This window comes from Pteropus medius, unplaced genomic scaffold (assembly GCF_902729225.1).
Source record: "Pteropus medius unplaced genomic scaffold, Ma_sr-lr_union100, whole genome shotgun sequence".
Classification (NCBI taxonomy): Eukaryota; Metazoa; Chordata; class Mammalia; order Chiroptera; family Pteropodidae; genus Pteropus; species Pteropus medius.
The window spans coordinates 22,848,650-22,875,593 of NW_024351729.1; the positions used below are offsets into that span (position 1 = coordinate 22,848,650).

Here is a 26,944-nt window from a genome sequence, read left to right on the forward strand (position 1 = left end):
GATGAAGCTAGGGGAGAAAATGGAGTAAGCTTGGCTTTCTACTTCTTGATTAGGAGGGTGTTTTCATACTTTTTATAAAGCTCAGAATGAAGATAATTTACTCTTTAAAGAGATTCATGTATTGACATGTAATACGAACACAACACAGTTAAGTTAAAGCAAAAGCAGGTAACAATAGTATTTATACATATGACTCTTTTAAATTTTAAAAAAGATATAGTCATGACTCTCCCTTTCTACTCGATACGCTTGAAAAATTTAGTATCAGATTGTAGGTTTCTTGAAAGCAGGAGCTGTGTCTTTGTGACCATATATAATATATGCGTGGTTATTTAATGTATGTAACATAATGCCCATTGGTAGGGATGCTAGTGAGTTAGCATTTAATATATATGTATGACTTGAGTAAACGTGTTTAATTATTCCTGTTTCTTGTTGAATATGGGATTTGCTGTCTCATTCCCAACACATTTCCTACAACCCTGTGCCATTCCTTCCAATTCCTTTGCAGTGACCTGGGGCTTTCCTGTTGGACTTTCTCATTCGCAGTGCAAGCCCATGTACAGAATAAGGTTTAACCAACTTGGCTTTTTACATCTCTCTCTTGGTCAGGAATATGGCTCGTTCTCTGGAGCTTTGATTGGGGATCTTTCTTCCCATTGAATTCTTCCCACTCATTATCCAAGTTGCTTAACTGTTGAAATGTTTTCCACCTTCAGATCTTTCCATCTTTTGATATCAGTTTCATACCTGCCTCAGTTCTACTTGAAGACTACTATTAAGTTAGTTTTAAGATTTCTATCCAGAAACATACTTATGTCTTAGAGTCTCACTCCCAGGAACTATTTTCCAGATGTCGTTCTGATGGAAAGCTCAGCTCCCAGCAAGCAGTCCCTGCTTTAAAATGGCTTTGATGAATGACCCACAGGAACGGTGCCAGTCCCTGAATTATCACATAGCACTTAAGGTGAGAAACATCAAGTGCTCTTTGTTGTTCCTCCATCCCTACCCTATATGAACAGATTAAGTAAATATAGTTTTGTTTGGCACAGTTAGGCTATTTCAGTCTTCGAATCCTAAAAATGCACATAGACTTTGACCATTCAGTAGTCTGTGGTGCTGGTGCTGGGGCCTCACTGTAGGCTGGTGACACCTCCCAAACACGGTGTGCTGCAACTTGTGCCCAGTGCATCCTGGGTGCATGATAGCCCAGTACAAACTCAAAGTTGCCCACTATACAAGCCGGGTGCCCTAGTGTCTGCAAGAATAATGTCCTCTGCCTTTTGGTGAACATATCACCGTGTTAATTTTCCCCTTTTGCACAATCCAGACACTGCATCTCTTTTTTTGATTGACGATACCATTGTACAACTTATCTATTCCCTTTGTGCTGCTATTCTATGTGTAAATTATCCTGCCGCATTTAATTCATACTCGCTAAAGAGAGCAACATAATGGACATTATCATTACCAAGAAACCACTTGAGTGGGGGTATCAGTATCACCTTCATACATCATCATCATCAGATTATTGTTTATATTGTTATTTTATCAGGTTACTACTGAAGCAGAAAGCCTTATTGCTAACTCCCCTCCCCCCACCCAGTGTTGTCCTGTTCCTCCCGCATGTGACATAGGACCAACTAGTATTGCTTTGTGTCCTGAAAGCGTCAGGCGGCCATAATAAATGAAACTGGCAGTGCAGTCTTGCCTTCTCGTCTGGCGAGAGTCTTTTTCTGTCTTCAACAAGGACTCTCTTTACCACCAGGATTCCCAGCAGTACTGCTCTTGACCCCTGAACCCAGACCCAGATCCTGAGGGGCTTCCCCACCAGCTCCAACTCCTTTCACCACACCCTGCTCAAGGCCTGGGGTAGGAGGGGAAAGGTAGGATAGAGTGTCAGTCAAGAGGATTACCCTTCCCCTACTCTGTTCTCTCTTCCCCTGTCACCGATTTCTGACCGCTGTCGATCCTATCAGGGGTCCATAAAGCAAGGAGGACTCTGGCCCAGGAAAGGGGGGTAGGGGTTAGGCAAACAGGCCAGGGAGGCAGTTAGTTGAAATTTAACCACAATATTCTTGGTCTCTATTGTTTTGAGTGAGGCCCAATATTTCCACAGCAGGATTATAGGATCTGATTAACCATGTTAGACAACAATGCCGAGCTGGGATGGGCTTCCCCTTCCAGCTGCCAATATGAAAAAGTAAATACAACAGCCAGATTTCAGAAGGGACTCCCAGCAGCCCCCAAGCCCTACTCTAACCATGCCACAGTTTTTGGCCTCAAAGTGAGAAGAGGGAGGAAGAGTGTGGCACTGCATGCTCCTTTAACTCCTGGCGCTTGGCCCGGCAGGACAAGTAATCTGGGCACAATCTTCCCAGGTGAGTCAATGGCTGTGTGCTCCCCACACCCTGAAGTTCTTCCAGTGCCTCTTCCGGGTTCCCCTATGCTGGCCCAGATCCTCAGGCACCCGTAGTAAGACTTAGGTGCTGAGACGCTAGCACTCATTCAAAGGGTCCAAACCTGCTGGGCTCTAGGATAGAGAATGTGAGTACAGGTAGGACTTAGCTTGGAAGAGCAACTGAGCCTTTGCTAGAATGCTTTGGTGCTACCTAATGAATTCCCAGGTGTCACGGTAGAGACATGAGACCCCAGAATAGAGAGGAAGCATAAAGGGCCACTGTAAAGCAAAGTCTCGGGAAATGAGAAAGTATTCCTCAAAGGATCTGGGATGAAAGATGGAGGTCAGATGGGCTTGTAGCTCAAGCAAAGAGGAATTCCCTTGGGTCCCTCTCCTTCACACACAGACAGGAACCTCATACCCAGCCTCTCAGAGTGGGATCTTCTGAGGCCCTCTCTGCGAAAACATAGAAGAAAAATAAGCAATAAGGAACCTTCGACAAGAATAACCAGTAGCAGCTTCCAGGAGGTGATAGCAGCTAGACAAAACTCTCCCTCAAAAGCATGGGCCCCCTTCTCCTCTGGCATTTCTGTCTCTAAGTGCCTGTCATACTCCATTACAATGTTGCGAGCCCATGCATTTACTGATGTCAGTAACAGGAACTAGAAACCGAGGGCCTTGATCTTCGAGTTTGGTGTCTTCCTTGCAATAGGTCACTTAACTCTTTTTGAATAGTTTCTTCTAGGAAAATTAGACAGAAAAACATCAGGGCAGAGCTTAGAAAAGCATGCCTTGATTGTGTCAAAACCCAGTTAAGATAAAGTTGCATCTGTTAGTAGTATAACGCCACCACCGTGATATTTTCTGAGTTAGGATTAAAAACTGACCATGTTCTCAAGGAGTATAACCTAATGTAAGGACGAAAACAAAAAGCACATGGGAAATGTGTATATAAACACAGATTACATTAATAGCGCAAATAGTGACGGGCAGGGTAAGCAGAACAGATAAAGGGAGCATCCCATATCGTGAGAAAAGGTTATTGGGAGGATTTTAGGCTTCCCCTATTATACTCTTGGAGCAAATCTTCCTGGTTTTGTGAATAGAAGAAAATGAAGGACAAAAAAATTGGAGAGAAGAAACTGCTCTGGTGACAAAGTCAAGACCAAGACTAAATCAGGACTAGAAGAGTCACGGCCTTTTCCATTCCTGCTCCTTCTGCCATCTTTATAAACGGAGGATCACGTGCGAGGCTCCTGCTTTTATCTCCCAGTGGACCAGGGTGAAGGAGGTGGCAAGGGCTTCAGAAAATAGGAGGTTTGAATAAATAGGAAGGCAAGAGTTCAGATGTACCACACTGTAAAATTAAGAAGCAGGAGGGCTGAGTATGCGGGAGACAAAGCTCTCTCCTTCCCCAAGTGCTCACTGTCAGGGACCCTCATCGACCTGAGGAAGGATCTTGATCTGACAGGGAGTCTTCCCAAGTCCAGAGCAAAGGAGCACAGCCTTCGCTCCGTCACAGTACACCCTAGGAATTCCCGGGCGAGCGCCTCAGGATGCTGTGCGAGGACAGGGACTATAGAAGCTCCTTCCTCCCTTCTCAATAACTTCACTATCCTTCAGAAACACTTCTTGATGCGGGAGACTGGCTGACTGGCGACGGGAGAAAAGAGAATGACACTAGCAGGGTTTTCCAGGACTCAGCTCGGGCTCTGCCTTCAAGGGCTGCTGGGAAAGCCCTTCCCGAGGCCTGAGGAACGGAGGTGCTGCCCAGCTGGAGTGCTAAGGGATGAAGATTTCCAGCAAAGAGCTGGCCTGTCCTGGCGGACTGTGGGGGAGGGGTGAGCCTGCCAGCCAGGCCGAGTAGGCCTTGCAGCCTAGGTGGCGCTATTTCTCTACTTTTTAGGTCAAGTTCCTGCAGGAACTTCCTCGAGGTCCCTAGTCCTGCTCCTGGTTTGCTGGCTTGCTCGTGTAAACCACCTTATATTATTTTTTTTTCTAAAAATACTCCAAAGCAATTGAAAGAGTCCCTTCTCCCACCAGCCAGCCCTGGCCCCAGCCCCGGCCCCGGGGAGCGGGCGGGTAGGCGGGGAGGTGGGCCACTGCTTTATTAAACACAGGGAAAACTAATATTTACGGAATAAAATTTATGGAGCAGCCACGAGAATTCGACCCTTTTATGTGCATGTGGAGTGGGGGTTGGGCCAGGCTGGGGGCCTCAGGGAGGGGCCCAAGCCAGGGGGCAGGGCTGGAATACAGCCCGGCTGGGCCAATTCGTCAAGGCAGGGATTTCCCTGGAGTTGCCCTGGGACAGATGATTCTCAGCCACCACCCCTAGCTTTGGGGGATAAGAGCTTCAGGGCAAGAATGCCCGAGGCAGGGCCTCTGGAAGCAGTGTTTATCGAAGGATGTGTTTGGGCAATATCCCCATGGAGACGGCAACCTTTGGGGACAGAGTGGGCAGTGGGCGGGGAGGTCACTAGGCATATTCTTATTCAATTTTTTTCAAAAGTACACAGTCTTCTGAGAACATGAAAAAAGTTATGCTACAGGGATTTTACTTATAATTTTGGGGGATTCACAAACCCCTGATCCCCCTATGATTAAAAAATGCCTCCTCTGGAGTGCTCTTAGGACAGGGGGATTATCCAGGGTGAATAACCCATATTTTCTCCCAGATTGCTAGGAAAATCTTTCCATTTTCCATGTGGTCTCATGTCTGGTAGATCCTGAAATTTAGCGATCTAAATTCTGCCAAAAAGAAACTAAAGAACAAAGTGAGCCATCTATAGATTGTTTTTACTTGGTTCCCAACTCACTTCAGTGACAGTTAAGACCGCGGGACGCACCATGGGACACTGTGGTCTGGAGGTAAATTAAGTTATCAGCGGCAACTAGGAATGAGCCCCAGTGGAGCTCTCGGACTCTGCCAGCAGGTAAAGGCACGGGGTAAGTCTTGGATTCCTCAAATGCTCCTGAAGAGTGAATGGGGAATAGACATCTTATTAAAAGGAGGTCATAGGAGAAGGATGTTACAGTAGAAGATAGGAAAGAAGAACCTGACATCTTTCTTGGAAAATGTTTTCAGTAATATACAGAATAATACAGTTAAGAACTTAGCTGTCTGGGTTCAAATTCTGGCTGTTATTAACTGTGTGACATTCGATAAGTCACTTAATTTCTTCAAGACTTCATTTCCTAGTGGGTTAACAGTATCTTCCTCATATGATGCTGTGAGGATTCAATGTCAGGTGCTTCTTAACCTGGTATACAAAAACTGCGCAATAAAAGTTACTATTGCTCTTATTATAATCATTATTATTCTATTATTGCTTGGATTGTCCACTCTCCTGTGACTTGACATCAGGACAGAAACACCTGTCTCAGCTGGAGAGGATATGAGGATGAGGAGGCCCTTGACCATCACATGCAAATAAATCAGAAAAGGCCTCTGTAGGTTCTGCCCTTGACCCCTTCCTTCCTCTACCTAACAGTAGGACGACAGCTTCCAGTTAACATCTGAGTTCTACTTTCCTTCCTGTCTCTGCAAGGTGAAGTTTCAGATGGTCTTACCTATGAAGGAAAAGCTAGCAGAGAAGGCCAAGGGGCTTTGCCAATCCTGGTCTGCTAAATCTTGTCAGATTTGTCCGAAAAGTCAACTTTCTAAAAGTCTAAGATTCTGTCTACCTCACACAGCCTTTACATTTTTTCTTGCTAAGCATTATGGATTCTATAGGTCAATTCTGTTGTCCCTGAGAATTCCCGTGGCCACTTCCTGTTCTCTGTTGTCCTATCTTTCCTAGTTCTTGTCACTGTGTTATTTGAAGTGGAGTGAAGGATGGGAAAGTAAAATCCCTTTTTCTCCCACGCCAGTGAGAAACTACCTTGGTCCTAGTGCTCGGATCTCTTTGTAACTTCAATTCCATATTGTAGTTTAACCTGTTGTCTAGGCCATGGAAACAGACAAAAGACTCCACATCATTTGGGCAAAGGAGAGCAGCAGCCATCTGTTCTGCCTTATGCCTACCAGGGAGAACGTACTCAAGATCCAAGTTCCCGCGTGGAGGCTAAGCACAGGCCACAGCGGAGAAGCATAAGAAGAACCCGAAGGATGGGCCTGAAGGCCTAGGCTTTGTCCAGAGACGACAGTGGGGTGGAACTCGGCAAAGTGAAGCGGGTTATGTATTCCCCAGAATAAATACTCTCAAAAGCAGGCGAGTGTGAGTGTTTTTTATTCCATGCTAAAGAGAGAAGTGGGTCTCTGAGGAGTACCTGGGACTAGTAAGGACTCTTGAGAACGGGAGACAAGGTTTCCTAAGCATGTTGTGCCCTTTTACTGACTAGCCCCATCCCCTAAAGTCCACGGTAGCATCTTAGGTCTAGAAAACCTCCACTAAAAAGGAGGAGGGTATGTGATTCCCGGAGACTAGCTTCCACGTGGATAGGGAAGGCCAATGCCCGATGGGCTGGGGCCAGAATCCCTCGGTTAAGAGTACCCATTCCAGTGGCCTGTCAACGTGAACTTCAGTGATCTTGCCTCTGACTGTGTAACTGCGTCAGAGATAGCACTATCACTGGAGCGCCTTTCAAGGTGGCATTAGGAAACTATTGTCCATGTCCATCCTCAGCAGTTGAGACAGTGACAAGTTAACCGAAGAGTCCCCTTAGTTTCTTCCTCTTGACCTTTGACAGCTGAGGTCTCTGCACAGAGCCTGAAGTATCCTAGAAAAAAAGGAAGCCTGGAATTAACAGGGGTTTTGAATAGTTCCACTTAGGTTAGGAAAGGAACTTCCTCCGATGGCCCTGGTTAGAATGAGGCCTTCTTAAAGTGGCTGACACAGTGTTTTGAAGTCTACGTCAGGCAGTGAATGTGATATGAGACTCTATGCAAGAGACACACACATCCCTTCTCTCCCAGGAAGAGCCTCACAGGCCGTCACTGAAAGTGGGATAAGGTAGAAAAAAGTCAAGGCCCATCATTCGGTACAAGAACTGCAGAAAGGAGACAGCAAGAGGAGATGTAACAAACCCTGACTCTCCATCTAGAAAGCCACGATTCGGAAGCCTGGTAACAAATATCCCACATTAATTAAGGCAGCATCAGCTAGGCGGTGATTCCAGGGACCGCTGGCTTGGGAAACAGCAGTTCACGCCTCCAACTCTCAGAACGCCATCTAGGAAGCTGCTCACGACTCACTGTGGGCTCAGGCACCGGGAGGGGTGGTGCTGAGGAAACCGGCTCTTCTGGCTGGTTCAGAAGCTGGCCATCGGTTCCTTGCACGGAGGTACTACTTGAGGTCTGAGGATCTGAAATCAGAAAGATCAAGTGAAGTCAGTGATAAATGCTTTCTTATCAGGAAGACATCAGCGTTTACCAAGCATTCAGATAAAGGCCAGGGGTTGGTACTAATATGTAAACAGCAGTAGCCACAAATCCAACTTCCAGATGATTTCTGAAAAGCCCTGTTTCTACTATGAAGAGTCCCCAGGCCCACTTTTGAGTCAGGTAGACAAGAGCTTCCCTGACTCAAAATAGCCAGCTGGTCCTCTGCGCTTTTCCTGACAGGCCTCAGGGAGAGTCCTCTTTCTCTGGGTTCCCTGGCTGACCCTCCTGGGTGCCTAGGCCAGTTTAACAGAACCTTCTGCGGCGGTGGCAATGTTCTGTATCTGCACTACTCGGCTTGGTAGCCACTAGCCACAGGTGGCTGTTGAGCTCTTGAAATGTGGCTAGAGCAAATGAGGAAATAAAATTTTCGTTTTATTTAATTTTTATTAATGTAAACTTAAATAGTCACAAGTGGCTAGAGTTACCACAAACCTATTAAATAGCACAAACCTAGACCTTAACTCTAAGCCCAAGAGACCAAGTACTCTTGGAGCTACTCACCAGTGCCTTGATGCTTCTGCCTCACTTGGACCTCCTGTCTGGTAACTGCCATATAGAGATTCTGTAGATTTGTGACAAAGGGTCTTCCTTCACCAACACTGCATGCCTCTGGAAGTTTCTACAGGGGAGAGGAGATGCTGTCATTTGTTACGCTGTATTGCCAGAGAAAAGGGACTTAATATTCCACTGGCAGAATTGGCATCAACCCCTCAAAAGAATTTATATAAAGAAGTTAGATCTCAAATAGGGCACCCATATCCAAGCCTGTTGGGACCAATATATAGACCTCTTGGGAAATCTCCTTCTCTAAAAGGTAACTCTAAAGTGTATCTTTATTTCTTCCAATACTTAGTCTATTATGTTTTCTCATAAATACCCCATAGGTCTCTAGGCTCTTTCTTCCAAAGACATGACCTTGAAGAGGGCTGTTTCAGGAAATCACCTTCCTTAAATTGTCCCTAAGCTGTACAAATTATTATTTTAATGAAATTCGCTCCTAAACTTCCATACCAGAGAGGAAAATGAGAAATGATGAAATCCAGGGTAAGAGAGAGAGAAAAATATGGGAATGACAGACTAAGGGACAAGAAAAAATAATGGAGTTGTGACGTTCAGTCAGAGGAGGTGAGAGAAATAAAGTTTCCACAGCTTCGGAGGCTTACCTGACGTTTTCTATTCCCTATTGCAATCCTACTGTGCTTATTATAATCTATGAACTCACAATGGGGGTGATACTCCTCCTAAGGGGGATGAAAATTAGTTCTTGGGTGGGGGGGTGGTGGTGAAAAAAATCTTCTCTTTTAAAGTATAAAGTACAGATACACATAAACATAAACAGAATTTTGGTATGTCTTTCATATTATAATTTCCTGAGGGGTGTTATTAGGAAAAAATGTCTTAAGGGTTCTTTAGGGAGGTGATAATGAAAAAAAGGTTGAGAAACACTGTTATTTTCACATTATATTTATGATTCCTTCAATACAGAATGAACTGTAGATTTATGTTTATAGCAAAGTGCTTTGCCTAGTTTGACTTTCATATTTTTGGCTGAACTGCGTTGAAATAACGTTGAAGACCGAAGGAAGTGCAAGAAAAATGAGATGAAAGAGTATGGTACCCAGTGGTCCCAAACCTGGCTGCACTTTAGAATCCTGGAAAGGGCCCAGAACTACTTCATCTGTCCCTATGCATGCAAATCGTTACGCTTCCCAGCCAAGTTAGCAGGTCTCCCACGAAGAAGTGCCAGCAGCTCATATGAGAACTAAACCAAGAATCTTGGATTGGCCCATATCTCTTGTCAAGGGCACTTTCTCTGGGCTACAGGGCATTCATTGCTGAAAACCCACTGTGGAAGAAGAACAGAAGAGAGAAAGCGGGAGAAGCCGTGAAGTAGTTGCTAAGCCAGGGTCAAGATGACACAGTTATCTTTCTCTGAGCACGGTGGTGGCTGAAAAACTTGTTGAACCTTAGGAAAAGTAGCATACACGTTTCTACTCCAACCCAACTCCCATAAAAGTTATACCAGTCTTGGACTTTCACTGCAAACCACAGACAATGAATCAGAAGCCCTGAGTCCAAACTTTACTTCCAGCCAGTAAGCACGCTAGCAGTAAAACAGCGCTCCTCAGCAGCATTACCTGAGGAATGAACTGAAACAGGAAAGGTAAACTATCAGGCCACACACCTCCACCTCACCTCACTCTCCATCCAGGTTCGGCTCTCCCCAAGCCACCTCCTCCCACACAAAGTCCTCTACTCCACAGGCAGAGAGCCTTGACAGTGGAGAGGCCAACAGCTCTTCTCCTTCCTCATATCTCATGTCTCTAGGATCTCCCTTCATACTGCTCAAGAGATGGGGCCTCTCTCAGTGTCATCCATACACAGCTTGGTAGGCACTGTTCTGTTTGTATAAACGGGCTCGGCAGAATCTAGGCAGTCCAGGGTCATTGCCTCCTGCCCCTTCTTTGGAACTAAACAGACCCATAAATTTCCCAGGGTGATTTTTAGCCAGCTCAGGTACTTAGTCTCAAAATGAAGTATGAGAAATGAAAGGCTGCTAAAGCCAGTGCTGTCCTGGACCAGAGTCCAAATCTAGAGCCTATGTATTAGCCCACCCTCTGTCCTCCCGCTTCTCAGAGAGCTCTGGTCCTACGGTTGCTGCCAAAGGTTATCCTACTTGAGTATACAGTCTCAGAAAAGTACTAGAGAAAGAATATTGGTATATTTGCTGCGTATTTACTGCGTGCAATGCACTGTTCTAAGTATTTCATGTATTAACCCATTCTTGTCTTATTCACTGCTATTTCCCTGGCACCTAGAATAACCTGGCCCATTAGTAGGGGTGCAATAACTATTTGCGAATGAATGAACATGGTAGGCAATAGTACAACCTCATTTTCGTGAGGAAGCCACGGATATTAAGTGGTGGAGTAGGACTGGAATCCAGAGAGTCTGGCTTCAAGGCCCACAGATATAAAAAGTACCCTATTTACTTCTCTGAACATCAGGATTTTAGTCAAAAGGGGAATACGGCCTTTACCAGGATCACTACCCTCAACCTGTTACATCGCAGATCATCTGCCTACATTCTCATCCAGCCCAGGAACAAGCTCCCTCAGGTGACAAGAAAAAAGTGAACAGATGAAAAAAGAGGCAGCTGGTCCTACCTGGAACCCTCAGGGGCTGAAAGGCCACACTCTCAATCCTATTCTAGCTGGTCCCCGTCATCCCTGATTCCTTGGAAATCATCTGCAGAATATACTAGGGAAGGGAGGTGAAGAGGCCCGAGCGTGGAAAAGAGGAAACTTTAGCTCCCTGTGCAGGACAATGGTGAGGGCGAGCTGGGGCAGCTGGCAGAGATCAAAGAGAGAACGCTAGAGTCAGGACTAAGAAAAGCAAACAGTAGTGCCTCCTGCTTTAAGTACAACTGAGCCCGGAGCAAAGTGTACCAGCCACAAAGCGGGTCACTGCCCAGAGTGGGGAGGGGAAGAATACTGTATAATGTGTTCTGCTGCATAATGTGTTGAACTGATTAACCCAGAATCAATTCTACTGAGCAAAAAAGTTGAGATACCGACTCAACTTTGCCAGGCACTACAGGATTGGGGGAGGGGACAGAGATGTACCAGGCCTTCCCTCCTCAGAACAGGACTGAGTTCGTACAGAGATGAGGAAGTCAGAGTCGCTGCCTCAAAGAGTTTATATGTACATGTGTGTGTGTACTTTTTATTTATAATATAATACAATACAATACAATACAATACAATACAATACAATATATATTTTTCAAGCATTATGCTATAACAGAGTTATAAACAAAATGTAATAGGAAGAAACCCAGAGAAGAAGAAAGAGACAAATTCTGACTGAGAGTCCAGCAAAAAGCTTCAGAGGCGGTGGAAGTATCTGAAGCATAAGATAGGCTGTGTGGACACATCTCATGGGAAATGAGACCAGAAGGCTAAATTCATATCCACTAGTTTGCAAAGGACTTCGTTTTCTGAATTAAGGATATGCCCATGGGAATGTCCTTTTGTTTCACAAAGCGGCTTTCTCTACTATACTACTGCTTGCCAAGGCTTCCTTGGCTCCAAATTAATATTGATACAACAATGAGGAATCGGAAGCTTCCTCTAGGTTTCCCTTTTGTAGGCTTTCTGCTACATTTACGTAAATTCTTTTAGTACTTCTTCGCTGCTTACTGCCAGTACTGTCAACAGCCACAGGAGCTATATCACTCTCCCGTCTCCGAGAGTTATTTTACTCTCCCATCTCCAATCCACTAAGAGTTTGGCTTCTGCTATACGGCCATATCAGAAGCTTTAGAAAAACCAAAGTTACAGAAATCCTGCAGGGCATTTTATTTTCCCTCTTGTCCCTACTGCAGTCCATCTTGGTTCCTAGGGGCCACACTACCCTCTTAGCAATAACTCCCATCTTCATCAGGTCTAAAATTTGTTCCCAGTGGTCCAGAAATTCTAAGACTCCTTCCTACTCTCTGATCCCACCCATCAGGATCTGTTGGAGAGATCCCATTGCCATTTTCAACTAGAAATAAGAGGTCTGATCCTATCCTACCCCCACCTCCATCTCATCCCTCCTTTCTTCTGGGGCTATTTTCAGAAAAGAAACCTTTAGGATCCTGGTAGGGAAAGGCTGGACCCCGATACACTGCTCACCCTACTCAATATAGGCCCACAGGCTGAGGATACAGATTTCACAGAAGAAAAAGGGAAAACGAACAAAGTGGAGCTTCTCAGCATTAGCCTCGAGCAGGTCTTTGGTTCTGGCATCAGCTCCAGAAGCTGGCACAGCCCCAAGTCCCTGACACTGACCGTCGCAATGTTACAATCACAAGGCAGGGCCCTCAAAACATGGCTTCCTAAGGGTAAGAACTCTTCTCCTATCCCCTGCAATCTGGTAAACTCTGCTGGTAATGGATACCAACTTCCTTCTCGGGGAGCCCAAGCCTCAGTTTAGGAAATCATCATCAGCTCCCTTTAGGAGTAAGAGCACGCTGAAAACCCTTCTAAGGTCTCCAATTACCAAAGGGTTACCAAGATAAATAGAAAAGAACAAGAAAAATGGTTTGGGAGGGGACTCTAATGAAAAAGACTTGTCAAGAAACAGAACTTCTGCTCTACCACCCCCCTGCCCCGCCCCAATCCATCCATTTACCAACTATTTACTGACCACCTAGATGTGGAGCAATGGAGAGAGATGATGGAGGTGAGACTAACAACATCTACGCCACAGAGTTCGTGAAAGGATTAAATGAGTAGAGTAAGTAATCAAAAAATGTGTCCTTTCCCTTTGCAAGACACACTGAGATCCTTCTTTCCTGGCCCTGGTCCATTGCCAAGGAGGCTCAAGAAATGCCCTAATGCTATAGTGCACAGAGAAGCCAGGGTTTGACACAATTATTAACCCTTCCCCACTGTATTCCAAAGTATATGACCTAAAAATTCAGTGACTAGGCGAAGCCCAGAGCAGGGAGATACCTGTTCACTGCCCACCATTGCCACACTAGCCCACTCCTCAGTCTCCGGTGAAGACCGAGGCCGCATGGCTTTTCTATCAGAAGGTCCTCATTTTAAATTCTGGCTTTGCCAGTGAGTGGCTATGTTACTAACCTCTTTTAGCCTCTGTTACATCACCAGAAAAATGAAGAAACCAATACCTACTTGTATGAGACTGACAGACGGATTATACAAGGTAACATTTGTAAAGGTTGCCTGCTCCGTATATATGATGTCTCTCTAACTCCCCCGAACGGCTCTCGATGCTTCTCAAATATCTCCTTTAGTCTCCTCATATTCAGGAGCTACCCAAGAGGCCAAGGTTTCACTTTCATTCTCTTCACCCTCTTTTTTGGGGGGTGGGTATAACAGAGGAGAGTAAATCTACCCCCTGCAGGAGCACACAAAGCACAATCAGCTTGATCCTCAACAAGTTCGAGCAGTAGATTCCACACGGCCCACCTCATCCAACAATGCTTCTACTGGGAACCATTTCCCGCCACCATTTCCTGCTCCCTAATGTGCTCAGGCTATGGCATTTCCACCTTAAAGTAACGCACTCAGTAAGACTATTTGGAAAGCAGAAAAACGTGACTTGCAGATACGTCGACCAAACAGTTAACGGCCAAATGGTTTCTGATGGGATTAATCTCATAGTAGCTTCAGAGTCAGAGAAGAAAGGTTAATGGGACAATAAGGAGAGAGATGATGGTGATGTCCATCTCACTCTCCCTATTCTCCGCTTCCAATTTTTCCACAGCATCTCACTGGGATGAGCTGCTTCTGAGTTTCAGGCAAGATCCAACCTGAATACCCCTCTGTTTTCTTAGTCCACTGATCACAAACTTGGGTGACTTGGGAGAGAACACAGTACCCTAAATACACAAGGCACACTGCCCTTGAAGATCGTGTGTGAAGTCGATGAGACAGCTGACACAGCTCTTATGTTTGGTCTGGTTTAGCTTTGTTTGGGTCTGTGCCGCACCAGGCCTGCCCTAGCCATTCTGCCCTGCTGCTGCTGACCTCGCCCGGCCCTCCCATGAGCCTCTGGCTCCTGAGCACCCACCCGCTCAATGCTGGGCTCCTAAGGAAAAAACACAGAGGCCTGAACTTAACCTTGTATTCGGGATCTTGCAAATTATTAATAGTCTACCTCACCCCTCCACCTTCTTAACACAAGGTGGGAGAATGGATGCACGCAAACATGCATACATTCGAGCAGGCGTGTATGCGACCTAGTCAAATCATTAATTCACTTTTTTGTAGCCATTCTTCAAAATGGGATAATTCTGCTGCCTCACTCTTTCTCATGGCGCTGGAAATATATTGTAGATAAGATAGGTGCAGAGTTCAAAATAGTTTGAGATAAAGTCCAGTCTTACTTATATTATTCAGATTTTTGTGGTTCTGCTTGAGGCCTACCTACCTCCCTGAACGGCACAGTCAGAAGAGAAGGGAGACAGTAGAAAGACTATACAGAGAGGTCTAAACAGGACGCTTGAACAATATGAGTAAGATTAACATTTTGGAATACGTTCAAAGTACTAGGTATTAGGCTAAGCGTGTAAAACATTATCTCGATTAATCTCCACAGTAACCCTATCAGCTAGGCACTGAAATCATTTTCATTTTGTATATGAGAAGACAAAGGTTCAAAGAGGTTACGTAATTTCACCAAAACTTCGGCTAGAAAGTAGCAGAATGGAGAGGTGGGAGACCCAGGAAACTGAACTCTAGAGCGTACACTTGAACTGCTACACTATGAAGCCCCTTGGAATCACCCAATGAGACATCCATTTCTCTCTGCCCTCTACACCCCGCCAGAGGAAGGCTGGTCCCTATTCTGAGGTCTACTTGTTCTAGATGCTAGCTCTCATCTTCTTTCTTAAATCTCCGAATAGCTCAAGAGGCTGATGGAGGGAAAAGAAAATGTCCTCCAGAGAAGGAAAGCCTGACTTAACCCCTTGGTATCCTCCAATGGTACTAGAAAATCAGAAAAATGAACCTCTGGTATGGGGAGGCTCTAGGCTCTAAATCTCCTTTTAAAATTAGTACAGCCCCTCAAAGTCATAGCAGGAAGGCCTCTCAGCTCTGCCCCAAAAGAAAAATAATGGTAAAGGGAGTGGAAGTGAAGGCGGGGGCAGGGACTGCTGCTCTCATAAGAGCCCTTTGTGGTGGCTGCCTCTGAAAGGAGGTTTTGCTAGACAAGGTGGAACTTCTCAAGGTGACAAGCAAATGGTACAGCCTAAGCTGTGACCCTTTGCTCACTTCTTAACTACCCCCTCCCCCTTGGAGGGCCAGAGCCTAAACTGTCTCCAAAGCCCCACCCGGCCCCAGCACAAACCCCCAAAGCCCCACCCGGCCCCAGCACAAACCCTGGCTTTCTAGCCTGGAAAGAGATTAAGGGGCAGCAAAGGGGCTGCGGGGACAAAAGTGGTTTCCTGGGGGGTATGAATCCTCAGAGGCCCTTGGAAAGTGCAGTAGCAACCCTCATTCCCTCTTTTCTCTACTCCCAACTCCCATTCCTTCTCCAAGAACAAGCAGTTTCTGTCAGCTCTGGCTCAGGGACGAGACTCCGACCAGCCTACCAGGGGACAAGTGTGAATGACAGTTTAGGATCTCTCTCCAATTCTGCCACCTTGCCATCCTTTTCCCAAATGGAAATGAAACAATGTGGTAGAAATCAGAAAGAAAAAAGCATCAGGTTTAGTAACAAAAAGCAAATCACAGCTATACGGCAGGCATCTGGCTCTGAGCGTGCTGATCCCTGCCCTGGGCCACGAGCACTATGCGTAACTACATATTTCATTCCTTTTTTTTTTTTTTCCTGTTTTAGTGGAAGGGAGGACAGTCAGCTAGCTGGGTCTGTAGGGCACAGAGGTGATTTAGAGGACCTGGTAGTATTCTCTGTAGGACATCTACCACCAAAAGGATTCTCTTTCACTCCAATTACACGCTTGACAGCTGGGAACACAGCCCATGGTGGCTGTGATCTCGTGGGGTCCCTGCCCCCACCCTGCCTGCTCCCTGTAGGGTGACACAGTGTCCTCTCCACCTTACATAATCTTACTCTATAATGAACCACATCTCTCTCCCCTCCCTTCCCCGCCACCACACACAATCAAGGCTCAATCTTTATGACCTTAGGTAGATAAAGATCATAAAGGAAAAGACTGATAAATTGGACTACATTAAAATTAAGAACCCTGTTCCTCAAAAGACACAATTAAGAGAGGAAATAAGCAAGCTATAGAGTAGGAGAAAATATTTGCAATACATATAACCAACATAGGACTTATTTCCAGAATATATGAAGAACTCTTAGAAATCAATAAGAAGAAGACAAATAACCCAACAAAGAATTGGCAAAGGGCTTGGTCATATCTAAATGACCAGTAAGTCATTAGGGAAATCAAAACCATAATAGGACATCACTACGTATTTACTATAATGGCAAAAAGGAAAAAGACAGATAATACAAGCGTTGACAAGGATGTGGTACAACCGCAACTCTCATATGCTGCCTGTGTGACTATAAATTGATATAATCACTGTGGAAAACTGTCTGGCAGTATCTACTAAATCTAAGCAAATGCACGACTATGAAACAACCATTTCACTTTTATGTATAGCTCCAACACAAATGAATAAATAAATTATGGTACAGTCTTACAATGAAATGTTATACAGAAATGAAAATTAACAAAGTACTGCTACACACAACATGGATGGATTTCATAAACATTTTGTTGAGTGAAAAGTCAGACACAAAAGAGTGTATGCCACATGATTCCATTTATATAAAGTTCAAAACAGGAAAATTAATCTATCATATCGGAAGTCAGGAGAGTGGCCACCCTCTGCTAAGTACTGGAAATTTTCTAGTTCTTAATTTGGGTGCTGATTACACCGCTATGTTCATTTTGTAACAGTTCTTCAAGCTATATGCTTGTGATATGGGCACTTTCTGTATTCATCTTATATTTCAATTTTAAAAGTTTATTAATAAAAGATAAACTACTACAAAAAAACAATTTGGCAGGGCCTCAACAAGTCAAATGTAGTTATTATATAACCCAAAAGAATTGAAAACATATGTTCATACGAAAACTCATACGCAAATGTTCACATAGCATTATTCATAATAACCCCAAAGTGAAAGCAACTCAACTGTCCATCAGCCGACAAGTGGACAAACAAAACGTGGTATAGCCACATAATGGCATATTATTCTGCCATAAAAAGGAATGAAATACTGATACTTACTTCAATGGATGAACCTTGAAAACATAATGCTAAGTGAAAGAAGCCAGACACAAAAGACCATCTATTATATGATTCCATTTGTATGAAATATTCAGAATTGGCAAATCCACATAGAGACAGAAAGTAGATTAGTGATTTCCAAGAGCTGGCAGTAGGGGAGATGGGGAATGACTGCAAATGGGTACGGGGTTTCTTTTTGGGAGTGATGAAAAGGTTCTGAAATTAGATAGTAGTTATGGTTGAACAACCCTGTGAATATTGTGAAACCACAGAACCGTACACTTTTGGTGTATACTTTTTGGTAAATGTTATGGTATGTGAATTATATCTCAATTTTTAAAAGAATTTTAAAAAAAGATAAAGTCTCTATTCTCCCACTCTCCTCTGCCTGTTTCCTCTTATAGGAATAGACTCTGGGGCTCCAACAGGCCTGGACAGCTTTTAAAGGACTTTAACATAATCAGTGGAGCAGATTCCTGCCTAGTGACTGAGTGACTGGAGTTAGCGTAGAATGGGGACAGAGCACAGGATCTAAAGCCACATGGCCTAGCTTTGAAAATAACTCCACCACTTACATATTCATTCTTATGGTCTTGTCCAAGTGACTTAATCTCTTTGGGCCTCAATTTTCTCTCTATAAATGAGTAAAATAATTCCCATCAATAAAGGTGGTTGTGAGAATTGTTAAATGAGATAAGGTATGGAACGTATTAATTCCTTTCCCGTGAAATTTCCAAGCAATCTCAGCTCCCTGAAGGCAACTAGAAAATGCACTTTATTTCAGCAAAACTGTGTGGGTTCTGGAGTTAAAATGCTCAAATCCCAAGTCCATTACTTTGCCTTTCTAAGCCTTAGTTTTACCCATTGTAAAATGGGGATAATAACACTACCGCACTGTAGAGTTATGATGAGGGTTAAATGAGACAATACATGTAAACTGCTCTCTACACTGCCTGGCACACAGAAAGCACTCACTAAGTATTAACTGTTATTATTAATTCAATCATTAAACAAAATTGAGTATGCCAGATAGCGTGCTGTGTCCTAAGGATAAGACAGAGTTCACTGCCTTCAAGGAGCTCATAGTCTGGTTGGGGAATCAGACGCATAAACAAATAATTGTTCTTCATGGCCAGGCACACACTGGAGCCTTTGATTCCCAGTCAATAACACTAGGTCTAAGGCATTAGAAAACAAAGCTGGATATGTAAGGAACGGTGTGTGGTGGGGGCAGTGGTGAACAGACTAACTATGAATCAACAGTAGACCCTTCTTTTTTCCATAAATAGCCTACAAGAATCTAGATAAATAGGCATGCAGACTTCCTCCTCGTCATGACTACAAACTGGCCGGGGGCTAAAGGGCATCTCCTATATATCTGTCTCCCCTGCTCTTCCAGTGGCTGGCTCCTACTCACCTTTTAGATCTGTTTAAATGTCACTTCTCCTGGACCCCTGACCATGTCATGTAAAGTATTTGTTCTTATAGCACTCTATTCTTTTTCCTCTAAACAACTGTAATAAAGTTCTATTATTTGTTTGCTCATTTCCCATCTCCTCCACTAGGCTGTGAGCTCCTAGAGTTCAGGTTCATTCAGCATATATTTGCCAAATATCTACTATGTGCCAGGCTCTGAAGTAGGTGCTGGGAATTCCATTTGGGAGCACAGACATGGCCACTGCCCTCATGGAGGTTATATCTATATTTGCAACAAAGCTTTGAGATAGAAGTTTATCCCTCTTCTGACTGGCCCAGTTAGATATGAGCCCTTAGCTGCCAGTTTCTCACTGAGTCTAAAAAGCAAGAGGCTGGCGCTCTGGGGACTCCTTGGTTCTTCCTTTTGCAATCCTACATTCCCATGCTCACAGTCCAGAGGAGTTTAAGCTAGGGCCAATGGCACAACCTCAGAGCCAATTCTACAAGTTCTTTCCTTATAAAGCATTTCATGTCAGCATTCTAAGAGCAAGAACAGTTGGTATTAAGTGAAAGATATACTGGCTGGGGTGGGTAGGACGTGAGACTCTTCCTAAACCCACAGAGAATAACTAAACCTGGCACTCAAATAACTAGATCTGGAAGTACTGAGCTCTCAGCACTTTTCGAATTCAGTGCCTTGAGATTGTCAGACAGCTGCTTCCCATAGTCTGAGTTTCTCTACCATTGAACCTGACTTCATCTCAAAGGGGGCTTCCTGCTAAAGCCAGCCTGAGGTCTAGAAATGCTGAATTAGTCTCCAGTAAATATATTCTACTGCAAACTCTCTGGAGCAGGCCAAGGGAGATAATAAAATTCAAAGGATTATTTAAAAAGCTGCTTCAAATTCTGTATTAAATGAACAAGGGTGTGCATATGTGTGTGTGTGTTTATACAAACACACAAATATGAAATAAATCCTTGGTTAATAGCAGGAGATAATGTCCTGAATGCAGATTCAGAGGAAAAATCTCAAGTCACAGAAACAAATACATTTATTCATTCAAGAATCACCTACTTGGCATCTTCTCTGAGCCAGATTGTTCTAGGTCCAAAGAAATAAATGAATGATTGTGCGTTCGACAAAATATTTTCAGTTCTATGATACAGGTCTATATATAGTCTGCCATGAGAAAACAGTAAAAAGCAGGCAGGATTTTTCATCCTTGTCAGGGATTTCCCAGTCCACTCCCAAACTTCCTGCTCTTAACCTGCACGACAGGTAAACAGAAGCAAGGCTATGGGGTGGATCTGGAGGGTGGGAATGGGGTCAAGGTATGTCCATTAAATCAGAACAGCAGGTTGAGCTGAAAACAGGAGGGAAATCCACAGGACCCAGCCAACTAATAGCCCTGGCTCAAATCACTCCTGCCAGATCTATCAGAATTAATGATGCGACTGTAGGAAAGCTGGCAAGGAGAAACAGTGCCATGTGGAAAATTATGTTTGTAGCTAAATCTGCGTGAGACTGTCGCAGGAAAATGAGATTCTCTGGAAATCTCTGCACACAAATTCCTAACTCAGCCCCAGGTTAGGTGAAGGCACATCCTCAGCATTAATCTCCCTTGCCCCGCTCTGAGCAGGTCGTAAGTATCATGCTGTTCTCTTGGTGCAGGGACTTTGCAAATCCTAGATGAATACACTGAGCCCATCCATGATGGGTCCAACATAGAACCACCTATAATTTGGAGAAAATGAGTATGGAAAGAGTGGCTCTCCCAGGATCCAGGATCAGTGGGGAAGGGATACATTTCTTCATTCAACATCAAAACTTTGCTATTAACTACATTTTCTCACCATACTAATATAACGCTACCTAGTACCAACAGTTCAGCTCTTCCTGGATTCATATTGATATAGCTACACTCTACTTCCTGGTTTCTTTGATGATCAATAGCACGTATTTTCTAGATGGATGGTACAATATGACTATGGAAGAAAACTGTTGTCTCTATCAAATACGACTGACTACAGAGTAAATTAAGGTGGCCAACTCAGTTAAGCTTCCTTCTTTGAGAGTATGTGCTATTTACTCAAAGCCCCTTTGGAAGGGCCAGATGAAGGAGGGGGTCAAATCTGTACTATGTGACCCTAATCTCCTGGCCCCAGCTAATTAATTAGAGCAAGGGTGGACACTTCATCCAAGAGAACCCAGTCCCTGGACCAGATTTTCTCTGCCAGGTATGTGACCCAAAAGTCAAAGAACCTGGATTCTTAGTTTTGTTTGTCTGTCTATTTGCTTTATGCCATAGACTCCTCTGGCAGTCTGGTGAAGGCAGACCTTTTTTAAATGCATAAAATAAAATATATAGAATTACCAAGGAAACCAATTAATTAAAATGCCACTATTTAAATACGAAAAAAACAAATTTATAATATAATAACATATGTGCTCCTTTATTGATACCAGTAGTGGGTCTAATAACTACCATAATTTCAAGTAGTGATTAGCATAAACTATATTTCACAATATCTGCAGTGACTATAAAATGACAGGAAAATATCTGTGATTTCTACTGGTGACAAAAATCACAGATACTGCTAAAGCCACAGTGGTTTTTGCTAACATTTATAATAAAAGGAAATGCTAAATTTTAGTTACAGGTTAATGAAAATAAAGATGTAATCTGTTCCCTACCCAGTTCATGAAACCTTAAATTCTAAGCATGGATTCTCAAGGAATCCATGGACCCCAGAGTAAAAACACCTGCTGTAAAGACTCTCATTGGATGACAGTGGCTGCTTAATGAAAGGTCTATATAGAGCTAGTCAGAGTTAGGAGCAAGACAGCCAAAACCACATGTAAGTCAATAGTTTGTAGGAGCAGAAACAAACTGGCAGTGGGTTGGCTGTGAGGAGCAGAGATGAGCACTCCTGAGATCACAGAGAAAGAAGCTGCCTTTCCAGTTCCTGCGAGGCATGGTTAACTCTCCTGAAATTAGGAACCGAGAGTTCTCCCCATGCCCTTTCAGTCAATTTCCTTTTTTCCTTTTTACTAAAACTAATTGAGGGGGATCTTCCTTACAGTTAAACGCTGAGATAATACCTTAAACAAATGAGCTTACTGAAATATATTTATAACATGCTGTGTTTATTTGTGTATATTAACATTCCACAAGATTACAAATTCCTAATATCTGAGAGTATGCACACTCTCGATTCTGTAAAGCCCATGGCTGCTGACCACCATGAACCTGCTGTAGCGGATACTAATAATGTCAAATGCCTCAGGGGAGGGGGCAAAGCTGCCTTTTCTCTGCTCGGTGGCTAAACCTGGCAGGCAAACCTGGGCAGTTTATCTCTAGATATTGAGCTTGTAGGAGGCAGACAAAATGGAGCAGGGTGGAAAATCAATGAAGAAGTCTCAGCACTATCAGAATGACTGCAGATCTTTTGGCTTAGGGAGGGCAAGGGCAAAAGAGAGACATAAATGTCCAGGAGAAGAAACCGAAACTGTCAGAGGTCCTCTTGGTGGTGGTACCTGGTGTTTATTTTATTATCCTTTAATCCTTATATATTTCATATGTTTTTATATGCACTAAATACCTTATAGTAAAAATATTTTAAAACACACAGTGAAATCCAAATCAAACATCCAAATGAAAAAGTGAAAATTAACACAACATCTGTAGTGACTACCGAAGTCCAAGCACGGCAAGTTCATTGAGGGGTACACTCTGGAGACCTACAGTAGTGCCTGGCCCCCCCATTCTCTGAGTTTAAAGAAGGACAAGGGTTCCAAGCAGTTGAAGGAAACAAGAAAACAAAAGAAAATTCTGGATACTAAGTCATTTTCCAGAAAGTCGAGAAGACTGGCAGGTTGTGGGGTTAGGAAGTTGAAATGGTAGAAGGTCAGTTCCTAAGCCCGAGTCATCTACCACTAGTTTAGCTCAAAATACTCACAACAGGGCACCTGCCTAATCCATGGTTGAGGCTGCAATGGAGGGATGTGACCCCAAATGGTCCGATGATGACTCTAAAATCTAGTGCCTAGGGAAAATTAAGCAGGGCTAACAAGGCGTTAAAGAGATACCAGAAAAAGATGGAGAATGGGGAAAAAAAGGAGAGGTTAAAAGATATACTTCAAGTCAGACCTCGACTCAGGCAGGACAGGGGTTTGGTGGTACCGTGGCAGTGGCGAGGATGGGTGGTGGGAGAAGGGGGCTGGACAAAAGCAGTGTGAAATCCACAGAGGAGTCAAGACAGGCCTGATTAGGAGGAAATTTCCCTACGCTGGTGTGAACAGGATTGAGGCTAAAAGCTGCTTCCTGAGACTTCTAGTCCCTTAGCCCTGAACTGAGCACTCCGTGTTCTGTCTCCTGTCTATAGACTTGGTACTCTAACATGGCCGTATCATTTGTAGTTACATAGTACATCTTGCATTCTTTTGGATCTAGGTTTCACTGAGGAGAGAATGCCCTAGTTACCTAATTTAGCATTTCCTAACTGATACACTCCACTTCCTTGCAGAAAGCCATAATCTTGTGGGTTTAAGATTCCCACTGAGTATGCTAACCCCCTATCCTCAGGCTCACTTAGGAGGCGAGAACAGGCAGCCCTGACACCAGGCTGACCCTAGGGAACACAGCAGCTACTCCAGGGTTCATCTCCAGGTGAGAGGATGAAGAAAGGACCAAATCTAGGCTCTGGTTACAGGGCATCTTGAACACCTGTTGATAATAAAACATTATCTGTCAAGCCTTCGGCCCTCCAACCCACCAAAACAGAGAAAGAAAATGGGAGAGAAATTTTATTCCCTCTGATTCCCACCCCAGGGAATAACATCGGCCCCCTCCACCCCAAAAGCCACTTGTCAGAGTAGAAGGGCACCTAAAAGAAGATCTAAAGGAAAGGCTCACCAGGGATGTGAAAGACTCTATTGGTCTCCTCTTAGAAAGGGAAAGTGGGCAGTGGATGCTGCAGAAAGACTAAGGGACACATGGCCAAATCAGCTTTCTTCCTTTCCTACTTCCATTGAGTCCAACTACCAAGGTAGCTCTTGTAAGAACTTTAAAAGATCGCTCCAGCATCCAAGTGAAGAAAACACTGTAGGAGAGCAAAGGCAGAAGCACAGACACCAGTCAGGAAGCTACTGCAGTTATCATGGCAAGAAACAACGGGGCTCAGATCCAGGTGATAGAAGCAGTGGCAGAGTCTGCATTTATTTCGAAAGAGCCAATAGGATTTCCTGGGGTATGAGAGAAAGACGGAGTCGAACATGATTTTTAACCCAAGCAAGTGGAAGGATAGAGCTGCCGTCAATTGAGAAGGAGGTTATTGGGGAAGCATGCTTGGCGTATGTGTGGAGAGGACGGTGGGGGAAATCAGGAATTCAAGCTGAGTATGTTGAGTTTGAGATGGCTCAGATGGAAATGTCGAACAGGCAGCTGAAAACATAAGTCTGTTGTTTGGCAAGATCTGAACTGGAGATATAGGTGTAAAGATGGTATTTAAAGCCATGAGATTGAATGTAATCACCCACAGAGTGAATGTAGGTAGAAAATAGTAGAGGAACAAGGAATGAACCCTGGACGTAGTAAAAAAGAAAAAAAAAAAAGAGAGAGAGAGAGAGAGAGAAGGAATCAGCAAAGGAGATTGTGAAGAAGTAACCAAGAAGTAGAAAATAAGGCCAGGAAAGTACACAGTGTGGAAGCCAGATGAAGAAAGTGTGTGAAGGACTCAGTGACCAACTATGTCAAAGGCTTCTTGTAGACCAAATAAGACGAGAACCAAGAATTAACTATTGGTTTTGTGATGAGAAAGTCAGTGGTGACCTTTTCAAAAACAACTTCCGTGATGGAGTGATGGAAGTCAAAACCCCACTGACAAGATTCAAGAGAGAACTGGAAGAGAGGAACACAATAAAAATAGACAATTCTTGTAAGAAGTTTTGTGGCAAAGAGGGCAAAGAAGTAGGGTAGTGACAGGTGGGCAAATCAGGGTATCAAGAGGAAGATTTTTTAAATGGGAAAAATAATGGTACATTTGTATGTTAATATGATAAAACTATAGAAAGCAAAAAATTAAGAGAGAGGAGAATTACAGGAAAAATTTCTTTGATAGGCGACATGAAATCTAATGCACAAATGGAAGGACATGTAGAAAGGCAGTGTATGAGGGTGTACACGTTAGCAGTAAATAGGAGTGACGGTGTAAGTGTGTTAAAATTCACATCCGATTGACTCTCCTTTTTTTACCCAGCAAAATAGGAAGTAAAGTTAAGGTGATAGGAGCTTGCAGAAAGAGAATAAGGTGTGAAAGTCATCTAGAATGATGGCAGAGTGAGTGGATTAGGGAAATATCATGATGTGATTGCCTGGAAGTATTAAGGGCGCATTTGAGGTTCGTGGTCAAGAATTTAAATTGAAACTAGTCAGCATGGTTATTATTATTATTTCTTTACTATATTTGGCTGCATGTGCAGATCTGGAAGAGGTAGAAAAGTGGGGTTTAACTGTACACGACACCAGAGATGAGCAGTAGCATCAAGAGCATATGCAGGGAAGTGATTATGACTGACCATAGAAGCTAGGTAAGGAAAGGAAGCAGGGCATCGAAGGAGTCAGGACAATGAAAAGGAAGGTGAGATTAATGGACTGAAGGTCTCCGTGGGATTAAAGGAATGTTGAGTCAAGGTAGAGAAAGAGAGCAGGACCGGTAAGAGAAGGAAGTGGTTTGAGAGCAGGATGTGTAAAATTGAACTTATGGGGGTGTTGCAGTTATTGGTGATGACAAGGTCTAGACTAGACTCTAGAGCAGAGTTTCTAAACAGCAGCACTACTGACACTTTGGGCTGAATAATTCTCTGTCATGGGGGGCCATGCTGTGCACTAAAGGATGCTGAGCAGCGTCCCTGGACACTACTCACTACACTAGATGCTAGCAGTACTTCTCTAATTATAACCACCAAAAATATCTCCAGACATTGCCAAAATTCCCTGAGGACAAAATCTCCCCTTGTTGAAAACCCTACAGACATGCTCTACAGCGTGTCTGTAGAAATCGATGAATGAGTTAGAACAAAAGTCAACATAATTAGAGAAGACCAGAGAAAGTGGCAGTGAGTCAGGAGCTAAAGTCCTCAAGAAATGAGTGGGGATGACTCAGAGTCAGTGCATTACAACGACGATGAATGGTTCTGGATGAGATATAATCTGATGATGTGAGATTCAAAGATGGGCTTTTGGGGGAAGAGGAGGGATAATGGTTCGAAGGCAGCAATTAGAAGCAAGGAGGACACGTACGTCACGACCTCCATACTCTTGGTAAGAGTACTAATCGGTGAAGAAATAGCCACCATGTAAGAGGGCTGAAGAGAAAACAGTGTGCTCAAGGGAAAGCCAGGCTTCTGAGGAAAAAGGAGAAAGGAACGCTCAGAGAAGAGCTGAGCTAAGATGTTGCTGATGATACACTATTAATTCCAGAAGGCGCAGTGGAAGGGTTCAGAAACCGGGGATGAGTGGGAAAAGAGGACAGAATGGGAAAGCGCAGGACGTGCTCTTCCAACGGGAAGGTGGGATCCAGGGGGAGGGCTGCTAAGCAGAGCGGTGGTGTATTGGACACAGATCTTCAGAACAAGAGAAGAAGGAAGCCTTCTGTTATTTTGACAAGAAAATGGACGCAGGTGAGAATCTGCCGGGAATGTGGCAATGCCACTAGAAGTCACGCCATAATTACCAACCCTAGGCTAGAACTAGTCTAGAACAAAAAGATAATTTTCTAAGCTTCACCAAAGAACAGCACCGGTTTTAATATCAGGAAGTCAACTAAACAGACCCATTTCTATCAGGAGTTGAGAATAGGGTTTTCAAAGGTCCAGGAGCTAAGGAAAACTTCAAGAGTGAAGTTTGGGCAAGGTTAGCACAGCTAGGCCTAGAGCCCTCAGTCAAATTCTTGAGG

At 43.9% G+C, this 26,944-nt stretch overlaps 1 protein-coding gene across 2 annotated transcripts in view; it reads right to left on the reverse strand.

Moving 5' to 3' along the window:
- Positions 1 to 6,617: 6,617 nt before the first annotated feature.
- NHEJ1 (non-homologous end joining factor 1) overlaps positions 6,618 to 26,944 on the reverse strand; it is a 65,734-nt gene continuing 45,407 nt past the window's right edge. Inside the window, exons 5-7 of one of the 2 annotated variants that reach the window (XM_039844817.1) lie at positions 8,289 to 8,406; positions 7,599 to 7,708; positions 6,618 to 7,123 (exon numbers count right to left, since the gene is read on the reverse strand). In XM_039844817.1, coding sequence (XP_039700751.1) covers positions 7,049 to 7,123; positions 7,599 to 7,708; positions 8,289 to 8,406 — 303 coding nt within the window. In that variant the 3' untranslated portion in view covers positions 6,618 to 7,048. Of the gene's footprint in view, positions 7,124 to 7,485; positions 7,709 to 8,288; positions 8,407 to 26,944 lie in introns of both variants that reach the window. The other variant, XM_039844816.1, reaches the window with a different exon arrangement.